General features: G+C 36.3%; 1 protein-coding gene across 2 annotated transcripts in view; it reads right to left on the bottom strand.

The window, feature by feature from the left end:
* Window positions 1-18,673, bottom strand: part of PDE10A (phosphodiesterase 10A) — a 172,335-nt gene that overhangs the window by 31,602 nt on the left and 122,060 nt on the right. Inside the window, exons 6-10 of one of the 2 annotated variants that reach the window (XM_086877961.1) lie at window positions 10,725-10,865; window positions 8,164-8,319; window positions 5,408-5,464; window positions 3,553-3,611; window positions 904-955 (exon numbers count right to left, since the gene is read on the bottom strand). In XM_086877961.1, coding sequence (XP_086734087.1) covers window positions 904-955; window positions 3,553-3,611; window positions 5,408-5,464; window positions 8,164-8,319; window positions 10,725-10,865 — 465 coding nt within the window. The remainder of the gene's footprint in view (window positions 1-903; window positions 956-3,552; window positions 3,612-5,407; window positions 5,465-8,163; window positions 8,320-10,724; window positions 10,866-18,673) is intronic. The other variant, XM_086877962.1, reaches the window with a different exon arrangement.

Here is an 18,673-nt window from a genome sequence, read left to right as displayed (position 1 = left end):
TTGTTTGCATTCTAACATTGCTGTCATTGAATAGTCTAGCTAAGAATATCACTTTGAAGACTGGGGCACATATCAGAGTACTGCTGGGAATTAATTTTTTGAATGTGCAAATTTTAAGCAATGGTACCATGAACCACTATTTGTTCAGGTTTACACTTAAGAAAAAGACCTGCAGAATGCAATGAATGTGGACAAATCTAAAAAGCATAATTCACATATCAAACACTCAAAACATGTTATAAACAACCAGTTCACACACATTTATTAAAATTATTCAGGAAATAATTCTGAATTCAAAATTGATTTAGAAACTCATAAACTGCTTTTGAAGAGTACTTTAATTCATTACTTAGTTATTTCAATGGGAAGAACTAACCACTTGGCTTAGTGGTTTCTATAAAACACTGACTGACTGTCACACTAGTTATGGGTGTAGTTTTCCAAGGTCTTACACATCTCATTCAGCAACTGAAGAAAATTCCCTAGGAGTAATTTTTAAACTCTATCCCTTGCTACAGACAGTAACTTCTTCAGCAGTGTCTTGCAGCACGTAGCAAACTGAATTTAGGAAGAAAGAATCAATATAACATGCTGAAATAAAAGGACAACCAGAAGCCTTTCTGTTACAATTTTCAAACTTTCTCAGAACATAATAGTAACCATATAGTTCAGAGACAGTCATGTTTCATTCCTTATGAAACCTGTGAATGGAAGTTGTTGCAGCAATGACAAATCAAGCTGTCCTTTACCATGTTTTCTGTATAGACATGTTAACACTGTTTGTACCATGAGTTCACTACAAACAACTCAAATATTTCAATGACATAATATCTTTAAGGGAAGGAGAATGAACGGCTTTAATAACTACCACTAATAAAATTAGAAGTGAAAAAGACAACTTACCATTATATGTTCAAGTAGAGAATCTATTGCAACTATATTATCAAAATATGTTCTGCAGAGAAAGAGAAGTCAGTAAACATTGGCATTTAGTCAAACACTTCTCAAATGGGTGTCGGGAGCTCTTGTTTCACCACAGCTTTACATGGAGCCAGAAAAGGTGAGGAGAAACCACTGCACCTTAAAATTGACTGACTGGCTTGCTAGAGCACAAGGGAATTAACAATTAATTAAATGGCCCTAGCTCTGTTTCCTTAAGCCATTATTCTACAGAATTGAGAATATTCTTTATTATACATAGAATTTTCTCTACAGAAAGAGGAGAAGACTACCAAATATTGCCTGCTGTGAACTGAATAGGCTCCTGCTGAGCAACACCAAGAATGCATCAAAATGCTTTGGCACCTCTAACACACTGAAAATTTTAAAAGAAGTAAAAAGGAGAAGTAGAAAACAACAACAAAAAAATCCATTTCTTTCAAAATATCAAACTATCTTATTAGGTTTATACATGTTATGCTCTGAGAAATGAACAAAAGTATGCAGAGCAGTTAAATCCACTTCATATTATCTAAACTTTAATACTAGTTAAAAAGCAACTATTTAAGAAACTCTTAATGGGTCTTCTTTATCAACACTCGTTGAAGTTGAAGAAAGGGAACTTCTAACTTAACAATTAAAAAAGAATAAAAAAGAATCTCAGTTTCACAGCAAAGTGGTAACTGTTCAAGGACAGTCAAGAACATTGAAAGATAAAGGTCAAACTTATTAGTAAAAGAAATCTAAATCTTCCACATGCCAAGTATTAATAACCCTTGGATTACAATGTTCCCAGCAGACAAAAGGCATTGTCCCATGGCCTTGAATATATATACAGCTCAGTTCTGTTTGGGTCTAGTGGGAAGGAGACACATAATACACTGGTATCGTCAGGGACATGAAGAGGTGGAGCACTGCATACTCTGCCCTTTCTAAAATGTTACAGAACATGTCCCGGTGACACTGCACACTAACAATATCCTCACCCAAAAGGAAATTCTCCTTCTATGTTAGAAAAGATACAGACTACTTCTAAGAGGAAACTAATTATTTTCTTGCTGATGCAAGTTTTTGCCTACATAAAGTTCATAAAGATACTATTAAATGATCTCGCAGTTTTGTTCCTTAAAACACAGACTTTCTTTTTCTATTGAAACTAAAAAACTCTAGCAACTGATAATGCTGTATGAGAACTATTCTCTTATAGAGGCATGATAAATATTTACAGCATTTATTGTAATTTTTACCTTAAAAATGTAAAACAATTACAAAGTTCTTTAAATCAATCTCAGTACTATGCCAGTCCAAGAATAAATTGCGAGTCCTGGGTAAGATTGCCAATCTGGGTACATAAATATAGTTTTTTGTAAACTAGTTCAGTATGGATGTTAGCAACATAAAATCACTCTGGAAAGGAATATAATTGTGCAAGACTTGGTAAGAGTGCCCTTTGGGAGGCATGCTCCAAATTATGCTAAAATTAATAAAAAAGGTCATCCTGAGGAATAAGGCTTGGAAAAAAACATCTGGATACAAACAGCTTGCCCTCCTTGCAAGGGGCAGACTCCTCCCTGTGGTTTATTACTCTCCCTTCCAGATGGGTCAGCTTGGCTGCCTACATTCCTGAGCAATGGCATATGAATCTTGGACATACTCTAATGTCATCATTTTGAGAACTGTTCATCAAGATCCACAAAAATGTTTGCAACAAAAAATCCAAGGTATCTCATTTTTCCACAGTATCACACTAGTTTTTGATACACTTTGAAATTCTTCTACCAACTAGTTTCATAAAACACTGTTAAGCACACCAGACTGATTTACCAAATGTACAGCTCTAGTTTATCTTTTAATTTATTGGTTATCTTTGCTATTTAAAGATCCTAATAGCAATGACAAACAAAAGAAATTGAAGGAAGAGCAGATCACCTTAGACACTAAACTGATTTTGCAAGTGTAAGCTCAAACTTTCACACTCTCTCTGAGCTTTCAAATTCATCTTGACTTATACTGAGAAGAAATTAAAAGCAAACATATTACATGCAGTAAAAGTCTTTGAAAATTAAAACAGAGCCTTCAGAAAATGCATGGGAAGAGCAACCATATGGCTGATTCTTCAAGGATTAACTCTGAAGTCCATATATTTATGAATACATGCACTGATGACCAAAAAATTGTTGAGAGAATAAGGGAAGCTGAAGCACACTAAATAACTCTCTGTAAAGTCCTTTCAAGCCTTCTAAAATTGCCATGGGACACCAAGCCTATTTGTTACTTCTCAAAGATGGGCACATTTAACTCTGACAGAGGAGGTGGGAAAAAAGCGGAAAAAAAACCCATGCAAAAGACCACAAGAATAAAAGGTTTCTGTAAGGTATAAATGAATACCACATTTTTATCTTCACCAACACCAAAAAATTATGAAAGGCATACACCACTGCCACACATACCAGTTGTTCTTATCCCTGAAGTTTTCCCACCCCCTGAAATGTGCCTTTGCATCTGTGAATAGCTTCCACTACTGCTATTGAGTGAACACAGGTAGATTGGAAGAGCCACCCTAGAAAAGCTCATCAAAAAAACCCAGGAGATTATTTTGCAAATCACACTTACTTTGATACATCAAGCAAGAAGTCATTCAGTTCAGTCTGCTTGGCAAGGCCCCGGCATACCTGGAAGCACAAATCATAGAACCATTTGCTCCAGAAAACTGAAGTCAGAGGGAAACCAAAGTCCCACCCCCTTTAACTTGTATGAAAAAAATACCAGTACTTGCGTGTGTGTTTAAGTGTGTATATACATACATGGAGAGCACTGTATAAAATTAAAGCTGAATTTGTGTGCTGAGTTTCAATCTTAGCTATCTAGCTGCTGAGTTAAAACTGTGAAACACAAGTAAAATCTTTCCTAAGACTGACTGAAAGCTGTTGGCTTTTACACTTTTCATGCTGTCTCAAAGGCTGTCACTGACTGTGATTATGGAATGAACATTTCCTTATCCAGACCCTCGGATCTTCTGAGAATGTCAAATATTTTGTTTCCCTTCTCCCTTACCACATTTTTACCACTTTTTTTCCAGGCTGCAAAGTAGCATATAGACACAACTGTAGACTGACATCAGGCAAGTTTAACTAAGCTAAGCAGCAGATGATATATGCTCAACTTAGGGAGAAATCAGCATGAATATGAATACAGAAAATAGTATGCATACTTCTTTTTAGAAGAAAAATGTTAGATGAAGCAGAACTTTCAGCTGTATTTTTACTTCACTTATTTGCATACTCTGTATCTGAAGACAATTGTACATCTGTATATTACTAGAGCAAGCACTGAGGCCAAAAGTAAAACAAACCTCTACTGCTTGGACATTTTACACTCACAAAAAGATCACTTGGAACTAGTAATATCTTTCATCTGTGCAATGTAGATACAAAATGCCAGATCAAAACTCTTGCATTCTTCTCATGCAAAAAGACTTGGGAAGAGAAAGCCTTCTGCTTAGAAGAAGGAAGAGAAATAAAAATGATCAATGGACAAGCTTGAACTTAACTTTTCCTGTTGTGTTTTGTTAGATGTAAAAGACTTCTCAGTCAAGGAGAGAGTAATTCTTACAAGGTGAAGCTAAAACTGCATGCAATTGCAATTCTACAAGTGTACAATAGCCTGTACCAGAATCTAATCTGTACTAGTTCTGCCGAGATGTGAATGACCACCCCGAAGACAGTGACTTCCAGCACCGAGGCAGGAAAGATTAGAGCCTAGAAGAGAAAAGCAGGAAGCTTTCTGCATATCTTCTGACAAGTGTATGAAAGACACCTTGAAAAAAAGAACATCGTGAATTTCCTCCTGGGAGTTGACAGAAGAATCTATTTTAGCATCTTCTCTGAGTTGACAGAATATGTTTAATTTCAGTGTTACCATCTTCTGCTAGCTGAAGTAACAAAACCTATTAGCAAAGCTGCTGGGGTTTGCTGGAGCAGCTTGACACTGTGTGAAGCTCCATTAGGCACCCAGCTAGGGACAGCATGAGGCATCTTTAGTGGCAGTAGTTACAGGACCATGAAGCAGCTAGCAAGGATGGCTTAAAATAGGCTTTTCTAGCAACACTTCATAATTTCAAACTGAATACCAAAGCAGGAGGAAGGCGACCAGTTAGCCTAGCAATTGCCTTTCCACAAGAAAAAGAAAATAAAACAACTCTGCAAAGTTGTTACGATAAATCTGCTTTAATCGTTCAAATTTCTTTCTGTAGCACAAATATTGTTATTCGATCCATGATTGCAAGTGAGGTAAACTAGTTCAATGAACACCAAAAATGTTAGCATATTTTTTCCAGGTTCAAGTAAGGGCCTTTAATCAATGCTTTATCAATGATCTCCACTTAAATCTGATCACAATCCATGCTTCCACTAAACACATTCTGGAAGACAAATTACACACAGAAAAAATAAAAAGAAAAACCACTCACACTTACTTGTACTTGATGTATTGCTACTGAAGCCCATGCAAGATTTGCAGTTGCAACCTGCAACAAAAGAGAAGAAACTCTCTCTGAAGAAACCTTGAAAACTGCACATCAGTGACATGCCTCTTTTCTCTGTCTACCTCCTAAGTAAATTGACTGAGCTGTTTTAGACCAGCAGGCAGTAACAATTTAAGGGAAGACAGTTATTTTGCAGAAGTCTCAGTGTACTTGCAAGTGTTTCAATTTTAGAGGCTACCAATAGTTTTCAGAAGCAGAATGGGGCACCCATCAGCTCAGAAATACAACATCAAAATAAACAACCCATCAGCCGAGGGCTTTAAAAATTACACTCTTGAAAGGCATCTGCCATAGAAATAAAATATGCCTTAACAGCATTCTGGGGCTGCATGTCTTCAGCAAAAGCTACTTCCAGCTGTAAACAGGCACTGTTTCTCTCATTACTGTTTTGGTGGCAGAAGAACCAGACCTGATCTCTCAGCTCAAGTGTTTGAAGTATGACAGTTTCCAGGCAACATTTCAAACAAATGTCATGTAAACTGCAGCTCACTGTGATGTGCTACCATGCATAATCTCCTGTCCTTGAAGCGCAGGAGCTTTATAGGAACACAGGGAACGGAAGCACAAGAGGTCAGCTTTTGCATACCCTCCTAAGGTATTTTTTTAAAATTTTATATTTTTAAACAGAACACTTTGCACACATTTCAGAAAGATTGCTAATAGCATCCAAAGGCTTTCTGAAACCTGAAAATGAAAAGAATGCTTTAGAACACTCAGAAAGCGACCTTAAAATATTTTTAATTTACTAATAAAATACTTTCATTCAGCAGTCAGTCTTTTCCAAGTGGAACATTCATGAACTTTAGCTACAGAAGGTATTTCATATAACATAAAGTATTCATATATTCACAAAACAATGCATGTCTGACACCTATCTGAACTGTAGATTGATTAATGTAATAGGATAATTTTCAAAATTAAATACATTGTATGTAGGCTGCAGAATTAATTAAGCCAGGTTTTGTATGAATATCTGTTCTTTGTTCTCTGAGCAAGGACAGTGGCACCACCACACTAATCTACTCCCTTACCCTGACCTCTGTCTACCACTGAAAAAATACAAGGTGTGACAATAAGCTGAAGTGGCATTGACTACCCAACTAATATACACATGTAAATATCAGATGAATTCTAGGGTACTTGGCTTACTGATAAACAAAATATATACTTGATAAATACTGCTGCTGTTCTGCTTTGGGATGACTAGTTTTAGTATCTCTTGCCTGAATATCTTCTTTCCTTTTCAGACTAATAATTCCTGTTCAGTACCACTAGACTGCGCCATGGTGGATCTCATACCACTGTCGAGACAACACACCTGGCTAGAACTCATTCCATTTTGTCCTAACTGTGTGTTCAGGCTCCCTTCTCTGGGAGACTGCATAGAGAGAAATTCATCTTTACATCAGAGACACGGGACGTAACAGGGATCCTCACCCTGACATGAGAACAAAGATGCACTTGGAACAGCTTTAGCACAGCAACAGCCTTTGTGACACCTGCTCCATTTTCAAATCCAGGTGTATTTGGCTAACAGCTCCTAGCTTCAGATTGACAAATGGACATGTATGGACAATGTATGAACATACACAGGACTTGTATGAACAGAGTCATGTATGCAGAACAGTCATGGAAAGGGGAAGATGAATATGAATGGGCATATTTGGATAGGGAAGCATCAGGAGTTAAGAAAAGCAGAAGAGAGCTTTACAAGCGTCACCCAGACTGGCAGGTCATCCAGGTACCAGCAGTTCTATACACAATTTCTAAGGACATCTAATTCAGGAGACAAAGGACAGAGATCCTGACAACTCACAGAGATGGGACAGGCTAGAGAGAGACAACAGCTATCAGCTTTTAGAAGCTAAAGCCTGACCCAAAACCAGCACATTGTTGTCAACCTAGAAAGAAAACAGGAGACCATAAAGACTCAGCACACAGCATCCCTTGTCCTTCTGTTGCAAGGAATTCTGGAGGGACTACCTGGGTACTTGGTACTGGAAATACCACCTAGACAGACACATCTGGGTGCTGGAGAGTGTGTGACAGTAGAAATATGAATGCAAATATCAGAAATCTCTTTTGCTTCATGTTTGATTTAAAGTAAAATTGCTTTTCCCCTCCTGTGAGAGCCAGCATAGAGACTTGATAAACTGTTGTTATAACATTGCAACACCCTGTTTTGTGATAGGGCTCATTCCTTGAGAAGCCACACCAAAAAGTAAACTAAAATAAATTTTAAAATCTTACCATAATGTAAAATAAAACTGTACTAGAAAGTTAAGAATGAGACTCAGGATAACTGAGCATTGTCTTTCTTTATAGAAAGTGATTTTGGCTTTTGATGTTTGATTTACACTTATATTTCATTTACCTACTTTGTGTTAACTTCTCTAACAGCTCTGTATTGAGTTTATAATCAATAAAGAAACCTTGAATCTGTTTATCTGAAAAAGAGCACATGGTAAAATTATATGTCCCTGTATTTGTATATTTTACCTCCTCTGACTGAAAATGCAAATCACCACCTATTTTCTTTCTTTTAAAAGAACAAAAATCAAGCATGAAAAAGTTATAAAGTGATGAGAAGAGCGAGAGAAGGAAGTTTGGAGTGCTGGCAGGGACAGGGCTGAAGTCCTGCCCATGGTGGGGAAGTGGGCAAGGGCGGCACACGGGCTCACCTCTTGGTGACTGTGGTGGAAGGCTTCTTTGCCCCAGTGACGGTAAAGCTCCAGGATACCAATCAGGTCACCAATTGCTGTGACAATTGGCAAACACAGAACAGATTGGATACGGGTCCCCGACTCCAGTCCAGTACCTTTGGGAAATCGCTCATCCTAGAAAATGCAAACATATTCTGATAAAATGTAAAATCTGATGAAACATTGACAGGAAAGACATAACTGATGCTTTCCTCCCCCTCTTATCTGATGAAATCTGCAGGAAAGTTACAAAATTCATTACATCTCATCTCTCAGCATAATTTTTACACAATAGTATCTATAAAAATGTAATTTTTAAGTTTCAATATTAATTTATATTAATAATACCGATAACCTTATTGATGTAAGGTCAGAATTAGCTGTGATATTACACCCAGCTTTGGGTTTGTTTATATAATGCTTGATTCTCTAATCTCACAGGCAGCAAAAAACAACACTTTTTTGCTAATGCCAGTCCAGATTAAATAAAAACCAGACAAGCAACACTACCATTCCACTGTCCTTCTCTCCAAAAAACACCAAAGAATTTGTAATCACAAAGAGGACTGCTCAGATCTCAGTATTAAAGAGCAGACAACAGTAATTTCAAGAAAACAAAAATTGAAACTTGAGGCTAAGGCTTTAGGTTACACAGTTATAATCCTCAACCAACTCCTAAGGAGGAAAATGTGTTCCCAAAAAAATTGCACGAGAGTAAGCATCTTATTCCTTTGCTTACGCATCCTGAATAAACTGGTGCAAAAGATACAGAAGCAAATGTTAAAATAATCCTACCAGTCCAAATACATAATCCTAAAATACATAACTTTCAGCCCTCATAGGGAATGTTATAGGGCTTTATTACTTCATTTCCCTGTCTAGGAAAGGGCCTCTTTCTTAGGCAGACCTAAGAAAGCACCTGGATATTACAGTTAGCATGGCAATCAGAGCACGATGTGAAGTGTGCAAGACCCACTTCGTTGCACATCATTCCTTCAGTACCTGACTCGTACCAGATGTTCCCTGCAGGCTGTGCTTAGGCAAGATAGACACCTCTTCAAGGCTGATCAAAATCTCTCACTTCTCAAAGAAAACAGCAAGTAATCTCTACCTTAATTACTAAGATGACAATCAATTTGAACAAATGACAGACAAAAGAGAGTGGGAAGCACTTTGAAACACGAGCCTTCTGCTTTCTCTTTTTAGTTCTGTCCTCCCACAAAAAAAGGGCTGGCAAGTCTACCTGCACCCGCTTCCCTTTTGCTGTTGAGAAGCTCCTAAAATCACATGAAGACAAACCATCTCACTGAAATGAATCTTGCTGCTTGGTCAATGAATCACTGATATTAAACCAACAAAAAAGTTCCAAACTCCTCCTCACTAACCCCATGATTCTACTAAGAATGTAAAATCAAAACACAGAACTCTTGTATGTAAGGATATCATGATATTAATTGGAAATTACCAGAAACAATTTAAACCCTTAATTTAACTGAAAAAACATACCAACAGATAAAATCTTAATAGTCCAGAGTGTGTAGAAAGCACTGACTATTACAACAGTGACAGCAGATTCTGCCTTTTGGTTTTGTGGCTTTGTTTAGGTGTCCTCACATTAGCCATCTGGTATTTGTTCATAGCCCAGTTCCGTCTGACTAAGGTCATACATATTTTTAAGAAATAATTTTAAAAGTAGATATAGCAATGTCAAATCTTTTATTTATTTATTTTTTTTTTTTTTGGTGTCACAGTGTCCAAACTTGAAAAGATAGGAAACATAAAAAGAGAGAAGAGAATGTAAATTTCCTTGGTGTTCTCATAGCCAACTAATCATAAGGTGCTTACACAAAGTACGGTTTAAATACCAATTTCATAAAATTGCACAGATGCAACTAGAGGATGAAGTGTTTTAAAGAATTAAAAAAGACACGTGCATGAGTGCCAAGAATTACCAGAATATCACCTTAGGAATTTCCAGTTTCTGTTACAGAAAAAGGTTTGAATTTTGATATCAGTTACATTACTGTATTTTCATGTAGATCTACTGATACTATCAGTATTCTAGCTTTACATTAGAGTATGCAGAGATAAAAATCCTGCCTAAAAACCACAATTCTGACTGACATTTTTGTCAGTGTGAGCTCTGTATTAAAATTAAATCAAATTTTCAAATTTGATTGACTATATGAAAGTTTTCTTGTTTGGGGTTAGTATTTCAAAACCAAGATGGCAGGGGTTTTGATTAGTTTTTCTTTCCAAGTGACTGTGGTTCCATCATGTCCTTTACCTGACAATAAAAAAAAAATGTAAAATAACACAAAACCAAAGTGAAAAAAACCCAAACCTTTAAAACTAGGAATAAATGAAATGTTCTGAAATTATTCCATCAGCTAATCCAAACTCATCCAAACCTATTTTCCTGGTATCAGGACAGATGTCAATTCTACCATTAAACGTTCATGTCAATAAACATTTCATCATCAAAAAATTCATTCTGAGAACAGGCTGCAATATCTCATTAAAAAAAGAAAGCTTTTTACCCCCAGAATATCTTCTACTAACAACGTTTTTCTGGATCTGGCTACATAAGCAGATACTGTAGTGCCATGTGCAATGGGCCCCGCAGGAATGAGTCGTGGGTGTCCTTCTTTAGCTCCTGGTGGTGTAAATACACACAGACTCTAGTTAGAAGGAAAAAAAAGAGAAAGAAAGAATAAAAAAAAGTAATTAGAACGCATAATTACTTTTACAGTTGCTGCACAACTTATGTACAATAAAGCAGACAATGTCGAGAAAAACTTGAATAAACACCACTTAATTCTTCTGAAATCTTAGAAAAATCCCATTCTAAAGTTTCCCAGGAACTCACAGACAACTCCTTTGGAGAACAGTGGATGACTGAAGTCAGTAATTTTTTACATCAGGGTGGGAGTGCGTTTACTTTAAACACACAATGCCCAGCATACAAGACTCACAGAAGAAAACATTACCTTGTATGAAAAACTTATTACCTTGTATGAAAAATTATATTTTTTTATCTAGGATGTTCTCATTAACTTCAATAGAAAATACTCAAAAAGTAGAGATAATGTTTAAATTTCTTATTATATAATACCAGAGATAGATGGCAATGCCACACCACAATGTATTACTAGCATTCCTCATAAGAATGGCCACAGGTTGTGCTGCTGATTAATTTTACTCTCATGATTTGCTTTCATGAGGGCTGCAATGAGACAGGAGCTGTTTTCTAGTATGAATTATTCCAGGTAAAATTTGCATGCTAAAATCTAACATCTCCTATCAGCTGTAGAAAATGAAGTGATGATATGAGGTGCATCCTCTCATAATTCCTTTCATAAATCCTTTCTTTACAAAGATGCATGGTCTGTTATAAAACATTAGTACTAAACATTTCCAAAAAAAAAGCCTACACTGAAATGTTCAGAAACTAAAGAGATGCAATGTAATGCACCATATGAAGATACTCCTGCAGTGATGAAGATACCTTAGCTGTAATGAATTACCAGCATTTTGGAAGGAGAAAGTTGGGACTTTATGCTGAGGGGAAAACAAATGGTCAATAAAAAAGTATGAAATTCATAGTCAAAACAAGATTGAAGTCTATCCAAGAAGAATCAGTAGTCCAACAGTTAGGATATTTAGTAAGCTGAAAAGGAAAACACTCAAGATTCTGACAAAACCAGAAAGTCTTAGGCAGAATGTCAGTCCCAAAAAATTCAGCAAGACAAGAAAGTGAGTTTTCCATCCAGTAATTCGTTTGCTAATATCTGATACAGATGAAAATAAAACTGTCTTTAAAATAATAATCAAATAGAGCTGCCCCAAATTATTTTAGCACTGACAAGTGATTTTTGCATTTGGAAGGAAAGATGTTTCTTCCATGGACTGAATAGTCAGATTATTTACTCCATTTTGATTATAGTACAAGAACGTGAAATCATGGAATATTCTGTTTATTCTTATCCTAAACCTGGACCTTATTCTTCAAACCCATTTATGCTCACAGCTTCTTTGAGGTGTGGCCTCTAGAAGTAAGATACACTTGAAAAGTCAGAATGTTTATTTTCCATATGAATTACAAGAATGTCATTTAAAAAAAAAGGCAACATCCAAACATGAAAAATCATTTAATCAATACATTGAATCTGCCAGAACAAGCTTGCTCACTCTACCAGAATAAAAAGCTCCATTTATCCTTACTTGCTTATAATCCAATAAGGATACATACAATTTCTAAATGAAAACTTAGTTTCACAGTTGCTTGCCTTCCTAAGCTTCAGTTCATGTTTTTACATGCACTTAAATAGAATGAAAAAGAACATTTTACATAACATAGCCAAGAAAAGCACACCATGATCTAAAAAAAAAAAACCAAGAAAGCACATTATTCTAATAAAACTGAAGAAACCACAGATCTTTATTTATTTAAATCAGTGTCCTGATATAAAATATTAAAAAAATAAATAAATAAAAAAGGTAGTAAAATATGGAGGGCATAGAAATACTGAAACACACATCTTTACCGAAGTCTGATCCACTACACTATATGCTTAAGATTTACTATTTTAAAGGTACTCTTGTAATATAAACAGTAACACTATAATGTGTTCAAAACTGAAAAGGTGGTTTCTGTTGCAGAGTACTGTAGAATGTAGAGATGCAACACAGTGTTTCGAGTCTGACTGATGTAGTCCAAGTAGTGGAATCATTCAAAATCAATAGGACATCAGAGACCAAAAATGAATAGGACATCAGAGACCAAAGTTGATTATGCTGAAGATGCTAAAGAATAACACTTTTTTTCACACCACTGTTACCTATTTAAGATATATTTGATTCTTTTTGCCAAGGTACGATTAGCAAAGTTACTGTTCTGTTTAAATTAGTGTATAAAATGTGCTTTTCCACATTCATCTTCTGAGTCATGCCCAACACTAAACACAAAACAATGCACAAATTTTTCTCCTCTCAGAAAGAGCTTCTCAAAACAAGGAAAAAAGGGAAGAAAACCAAACAGCCACTTGCACCAGAAAACAAAGAACTCACTTCTCCCACACATAGATATTTTTCTTCAGAAAAACACTCTTTCTTCACTAAATCTTCAATGGCCAAAAACCTGTGTTGACACCATGAAGTATTGCCTGCAAAAGCTGCATTCACCTGCACAGTCTTTCCTGTGTCCTTGTGTATCGCTTTGTCTGGTAAGCCCCTCTGTTGTTAACACCATGAAGTACTGCTGTAAACAAATTTCCCTATGCTGGAAAAAGTTTGAGAACATTATTTTACTTCCAGCTTCTCCAAAAATAATTGTTTCGCAGAAGCAATTCCATTCTGCTTCTACGGAAAGTTGCAAACCTGTGGCTAAGGGGTCAGTGATTGAAAAACTCTGCTAACTATCCACCCAAAAGGTTCTAAATTTGCCACTGTTCCCCCTAACTGTAGAGGTAGAAATGACTGTGCCTAACAATTGATAATCTTATTCTGACCATGCAGCACTATTAAAAAGAAAGGCACTATTTCTGATAACCATATATAAACTGAAATTAATCCATAAGCTTCTACCATTCCACGCTGACTTTATACATACACCTGATAAATTGCTATGAGTGTTTGTACATTCCATATTTGATGAATTTAAATCTGAATGAGCTTAAATGTTTATTGCCAATTAATTATGTGGAGATGTCTCAAATAGAAGCCATCAATAGCAAGGTCAGCCAAACAAAACAAACTGTGCTCTGCTCTACTATGGCATGTTACTGAAATAATCTCTGAGGCACCCCACAGACACAGCTTTATGGGAATGTAAAATTATCACTGTTGAAAACCAGCAGGTTTTTCATGTAACCTATCCAGCTCACATTTACTTTTTTCTTTTGCTTAAGAAAATTCTTATGAAATTATATGTATTGCAGTAATGATAAAACGTGGGGCTCACCTACTTTTTTCTATGAATGATTCCAGCATTCTTTTAATTTGCAAATGTACATTCCAATAATCTTTCACTAGCTCAAAAGGTAACTAGGACTGTGCCCATACAGACATCTGATATAGTGCATACAACTTCACAAGTAAGTGAAGAAATGGATAGATTGGGCCCTTTCAAATTAACTTTGCATTTTCTCAGTTGGTCTGAATATTTTACTTCAAAAAAGAGAGATTGTATTTTTGGTAATGATAATGAACGATGATTAATAATAAAAATAAGAAACCAGTGGATCTTCATCCACAAGTTAACCCATAAATAGTCACTAAAAAACTATGAGACTATTAGGACCCCTGATTTCCTAAATACTATATTGATAGTAAAAGCAGTAAAAGGAAAAGGCTGAGGAAGCAGCAGGATGTTTGTGCATTGCTCACAGACCCTTTTGCTCCTATTATCACTTGCGGTGAGCCTCTAAGTATCAGAAAGGCATAAATACAAATAGCTCTTTACTGATAATGGAATGTCACTGTCTCTCTCTAGGCAAAAGTTAAGTAATAAAAGATAACTAGGGTAGAAAGAGCATTAGGTATGTCTGGAGCTGATGACAGAGAAGGCACCCAAAACAGGAGATTTAGTTTGAATCTGACAAACTAACAAAAGGACAAACATTGGCTTGGAGAGAGACTCCTTTGGAACCTTCCAGGTTCAGGCATTCTGGCACCTGGCAGGCCACAGGACTCTGCAATTCATAATTCTGATCTGTTTACCCTCCTTCCAGACAAAGACAGAACTTCCTTTCCTACATTAGTCTCAACTACCCCATTAACAATATTCTTCTGACAAGTTCCATATGTGTGGACCCGATTTTCTCTGAGCCTGAGAGAATTACAGCCTGTCAGTGGCTGATCTGTTCCCAAGGAAAAGTTTCTTGGGAGATCTCTCACTCAAGGACAACATTACTAAACCATCTTATGAAAATGAAAAGAATTGAGATTTGATTGAGAAATCAAAACAGTTCTGTATAACTGCAGATAGTGTGTTTTTCTCTTGTCCCGCCAATGGGACAAGAGGTGGTGTTCCCTTGACCAATCATGCTAAATCTGTAGCGTAAGACCCTATAAAAGCTGAAAAGTTCAGAGAATAAAGGCCCCTTTTCCTAGCAACTCATTCTGGTGTGTGCTGTGAATCCTTACTTCTACATCATGTCCAACAGCAACAGTGATGGACTTCTTTCTCTAAATGTCGTAGGCAGGGGAGCACTAAAGTTTGACATCAAGAACTTCCTGTACCGTGTTAAAACCCTAAAGCACATGAGGTGCTTTCTTTCCTTCCATCTGTGACAGGACAGATTGTTCTGGTTGGGCCTAAAATCTTCAAATTTTTTCCTCCCCTCCTAGTTTAATCACTTAATTCACTTTCATAAAATCCACAGCCAAAAAACCCTCCCGTTAATTTTGATGGATGTAACAGTGTGGTTTGGAATCCACTAATGACCTATCATGAACGCAGAGATCAAGAGGTTCTTAAAAAAACAAACTGAAGCAAAACAGAAAGTCCAAAATAAATTACGACTTTAACAAATGTTTAAACACTGGTGAACACAGACAAATGTTGCAAAATTCACTGTTTCATCTTGGTGGTGTTAGGCTATATAGTTGGACTCAATCATCTCTGAGTTTTTTTCCAAATTAAAAGATCCTATTACTCTATTCTATGACTCATGTTTCTTAGGCACTCTAGGTATAGGCAACATAGTGCAGTCTCTAATATCTTTTTTAAATAGGAATGTATTAACAAGCCTTCCTGTCTACAGGGATGCAGAATGATGTACTGTAACTGTTTCTTGAGGTTATAAACAACATCCTCAATTCACCAACCTGGATTTACGACACATAAGAAAATCAGTGTATATTCAATAAGCCATAATACCATGGTTTTTCATGCTCTTTCCTTCATACTGTGCACTCAGTCTGGTAAAATTATTAAGAAATTTATCTTGAATCTCTTACTGGGGCTGAAAAAAAGTTCTTTACTCCTCATTTCTAACAGCTAAGAGCATGCACAGGAAGAATTACTCATGTTAATCTTGCCATGCTGGCATAACTTGGCCCCATTGTTGGTTTTCCTACTGAAAATCTAATGCTTGACAGAGACAGCAGATTAAAATCCCAATAAAAGAAAACATGAGTAGAAGCAGCAAGTCTCATAACACAATTGCATCTGCAACTCTTGACAGATATTGTTACAGCACTAAGAAAGTACTTGCAGTTTTCAGTGATTTCAATCTTTGGCTCTTCTGATGAAGAGGACAACCACAGGTATCATTGATGCTATTTTCCTAGTCACTGTTGGTATGCAGTTTGTTGGAATCCAGTACAACACCAAATCCTTTCTCACAAAAACTAGAAACCATTCAACCAACTACATAAAGTTTGACAGGATTTGAACTACAAACATGTATTCACCATCATCATCCTCATCATCATTTCACAAACTGTTATTTCTTCTCTTTGCATAACTACTTTTAACTAAGAAAATTACAATCATAAACCAATTTTTCTAAAATTCCCTTGCAGAAAAGCAGCCTGTATATGATCAAGGTTTAATGACTAAAATGAAGGTTAAAGTACACATGTGACAAAGCAAAGCATTCCACTAACAAACTATTTTGGTGGTATGGGTTGACTGCATCTTGATCTATTTTGTTCCACATCACAATCTGCTGATAAAACTGGTCCTAAAAATGCTTCATGGGAAATCGTTTAATATTCAACTGACATTAAATGAAAATACTAAAGCATTGCTATGTGATTTGATGCTTGGGGGAAAGAAAAAATTAAAGAGAAATGGAAATTGATCACGCTGATATTAAGTGAGTTTAATGGCTTCTGCTGCTCACATATGTTTCTGTTCAGTAACAGCAATAGATTTTACTCTTGGTAAAGGACAACTTATATGTAAGACCACACAATTGAAAGAAAAAATTATCTGCAGATATTTACAAAGGCTATGCCCTAAGGTCTGGATTTTTAGCAAGAATAAAACTCATCATAATAGGCAAAGATGACCAAGAAAAACAAACTAACATAATTAATTTGGAAATTATTCATAGCCAAATCCCTTGGATTTGTTATCTGGCTTAGCTGAAGTAGTAACCCAATACTACATGCTAAAATCTTAAAGAGCTCTATGCAACTATATCTTGAATTTAAACACAAGTGCAGCAGTCTGACTGTATGAAGCACACAGAGATAAAAGAAGCAAAAACCACCAGCAACTACTACCATTTCTTATAAAAACTTGTTTCCTTTGCAATAAATCACAGTGTACTTGACAGGAGATTTGCAATTTTAAGCCACATAGTATGCACAAATGTTGGATATTTGTGAAATGAAGGTGATGCACTTACACTTACTGTAGAACTACTGGCAGTTTGGTTTGGGTTTTTTTGGTTTTGGCAGGGGGATTATGTGTTCACTCTTCTGAACAGTATTAATTTTTAACTGCACTGAACTCCTCAAAACTTTCCAGTTGATTTACACAAGAAAAAAACCACGGGTGTTATAGCAGTTCATTGACACAGAAAACCAAGTTGCCATACCTCTCTATCATCCCTTCCATTTTAAGGCATGGTCAGCTAAGCATTTTTCTGGAAGATATTTGTCCTAATACGTCCCATACACTTCTCCAGGGATGAGCATCCCTGAGCATGCAAAAGCAACAGACTGTAGTGCTTCATTAGAACCACAACTGAGGAAGTTTTTCCAATGCCAAGTCAAGCACACTGCTTCTTGCCCTACACACCATAGCTATTGGAGCTATTGGAAGGTATTCCCTTCCTCTCTGCCTTATCCAGGTATATCTTTACCCCTCAACTTTCTTTTCTTTAGACTAAGCAAAACCACTCTTGGTTTCCTGACCATTCTCTCTGTTCTGTCCTAAACTCACTGTCAGATCTTCCAATTCTATTTTTTTCTTAAAGTGAAGTGTTTAAATGAGCCATTATTCCATCTTGGGATTTAGCACTGGAAAGAGAAATAGGAAAAATATACTAGGGCTAGAGTTCTGCTTGTGCTACATACATAAGTGTAATTTTTGACAAAGTAATTAATACAGAATTATTTTTAACTTCAAATTCACTGAAAACACTAGAATCTTTCTCAGCATCATCAACTGCCCTGCACAGAGAGAGGCAATATGTGGAAAACCAAGCACTTTTCCTAACTGAATTGTCTGGTTTCTTCTGATCATTTCCCAAAGCCCATTTTGAAATCTAATCTGTTCCTACAAACATATCTGCAATCCTATATTCCTTCTTCACCCATGCATTAGTGCATATACTAAGCAAAACCAGGTACCTGGCTAAATCTTTGCAGACTTACGAAAAACAACCTTCCATTCTGATAGTGATACAGGAACAACTGGACTCTGTCTGATTTTCTAGAAATTTATGCATTCTACCTATAGTTAATATGGATGTGTGCACAGACTGGGGCATGGGAGGCTGGAGAGCAGTGCCACAGAAAGGGACCTGGG

Source organism: Cyanistes caeruleus, chromosome 2 (assembly GCF_971803275.1).
Source record: "Cyanistes caeruleus chromosome 2, bCyaCae1.hap1.1, whole genome shotgun sequence".
In the NCBI taxonomy this organism is placed as follows: Eukaryota; Metazoa; Chordata; class Aves; order Passeriformes; family Paridae; genus Cyanistes; species Cyanistes caeruleus.
The sequence above is the reverse complement of the archived record's forward strand: the minus strand, read 5'-3'. Positions and strand labels throughout refer to the sequence as shown.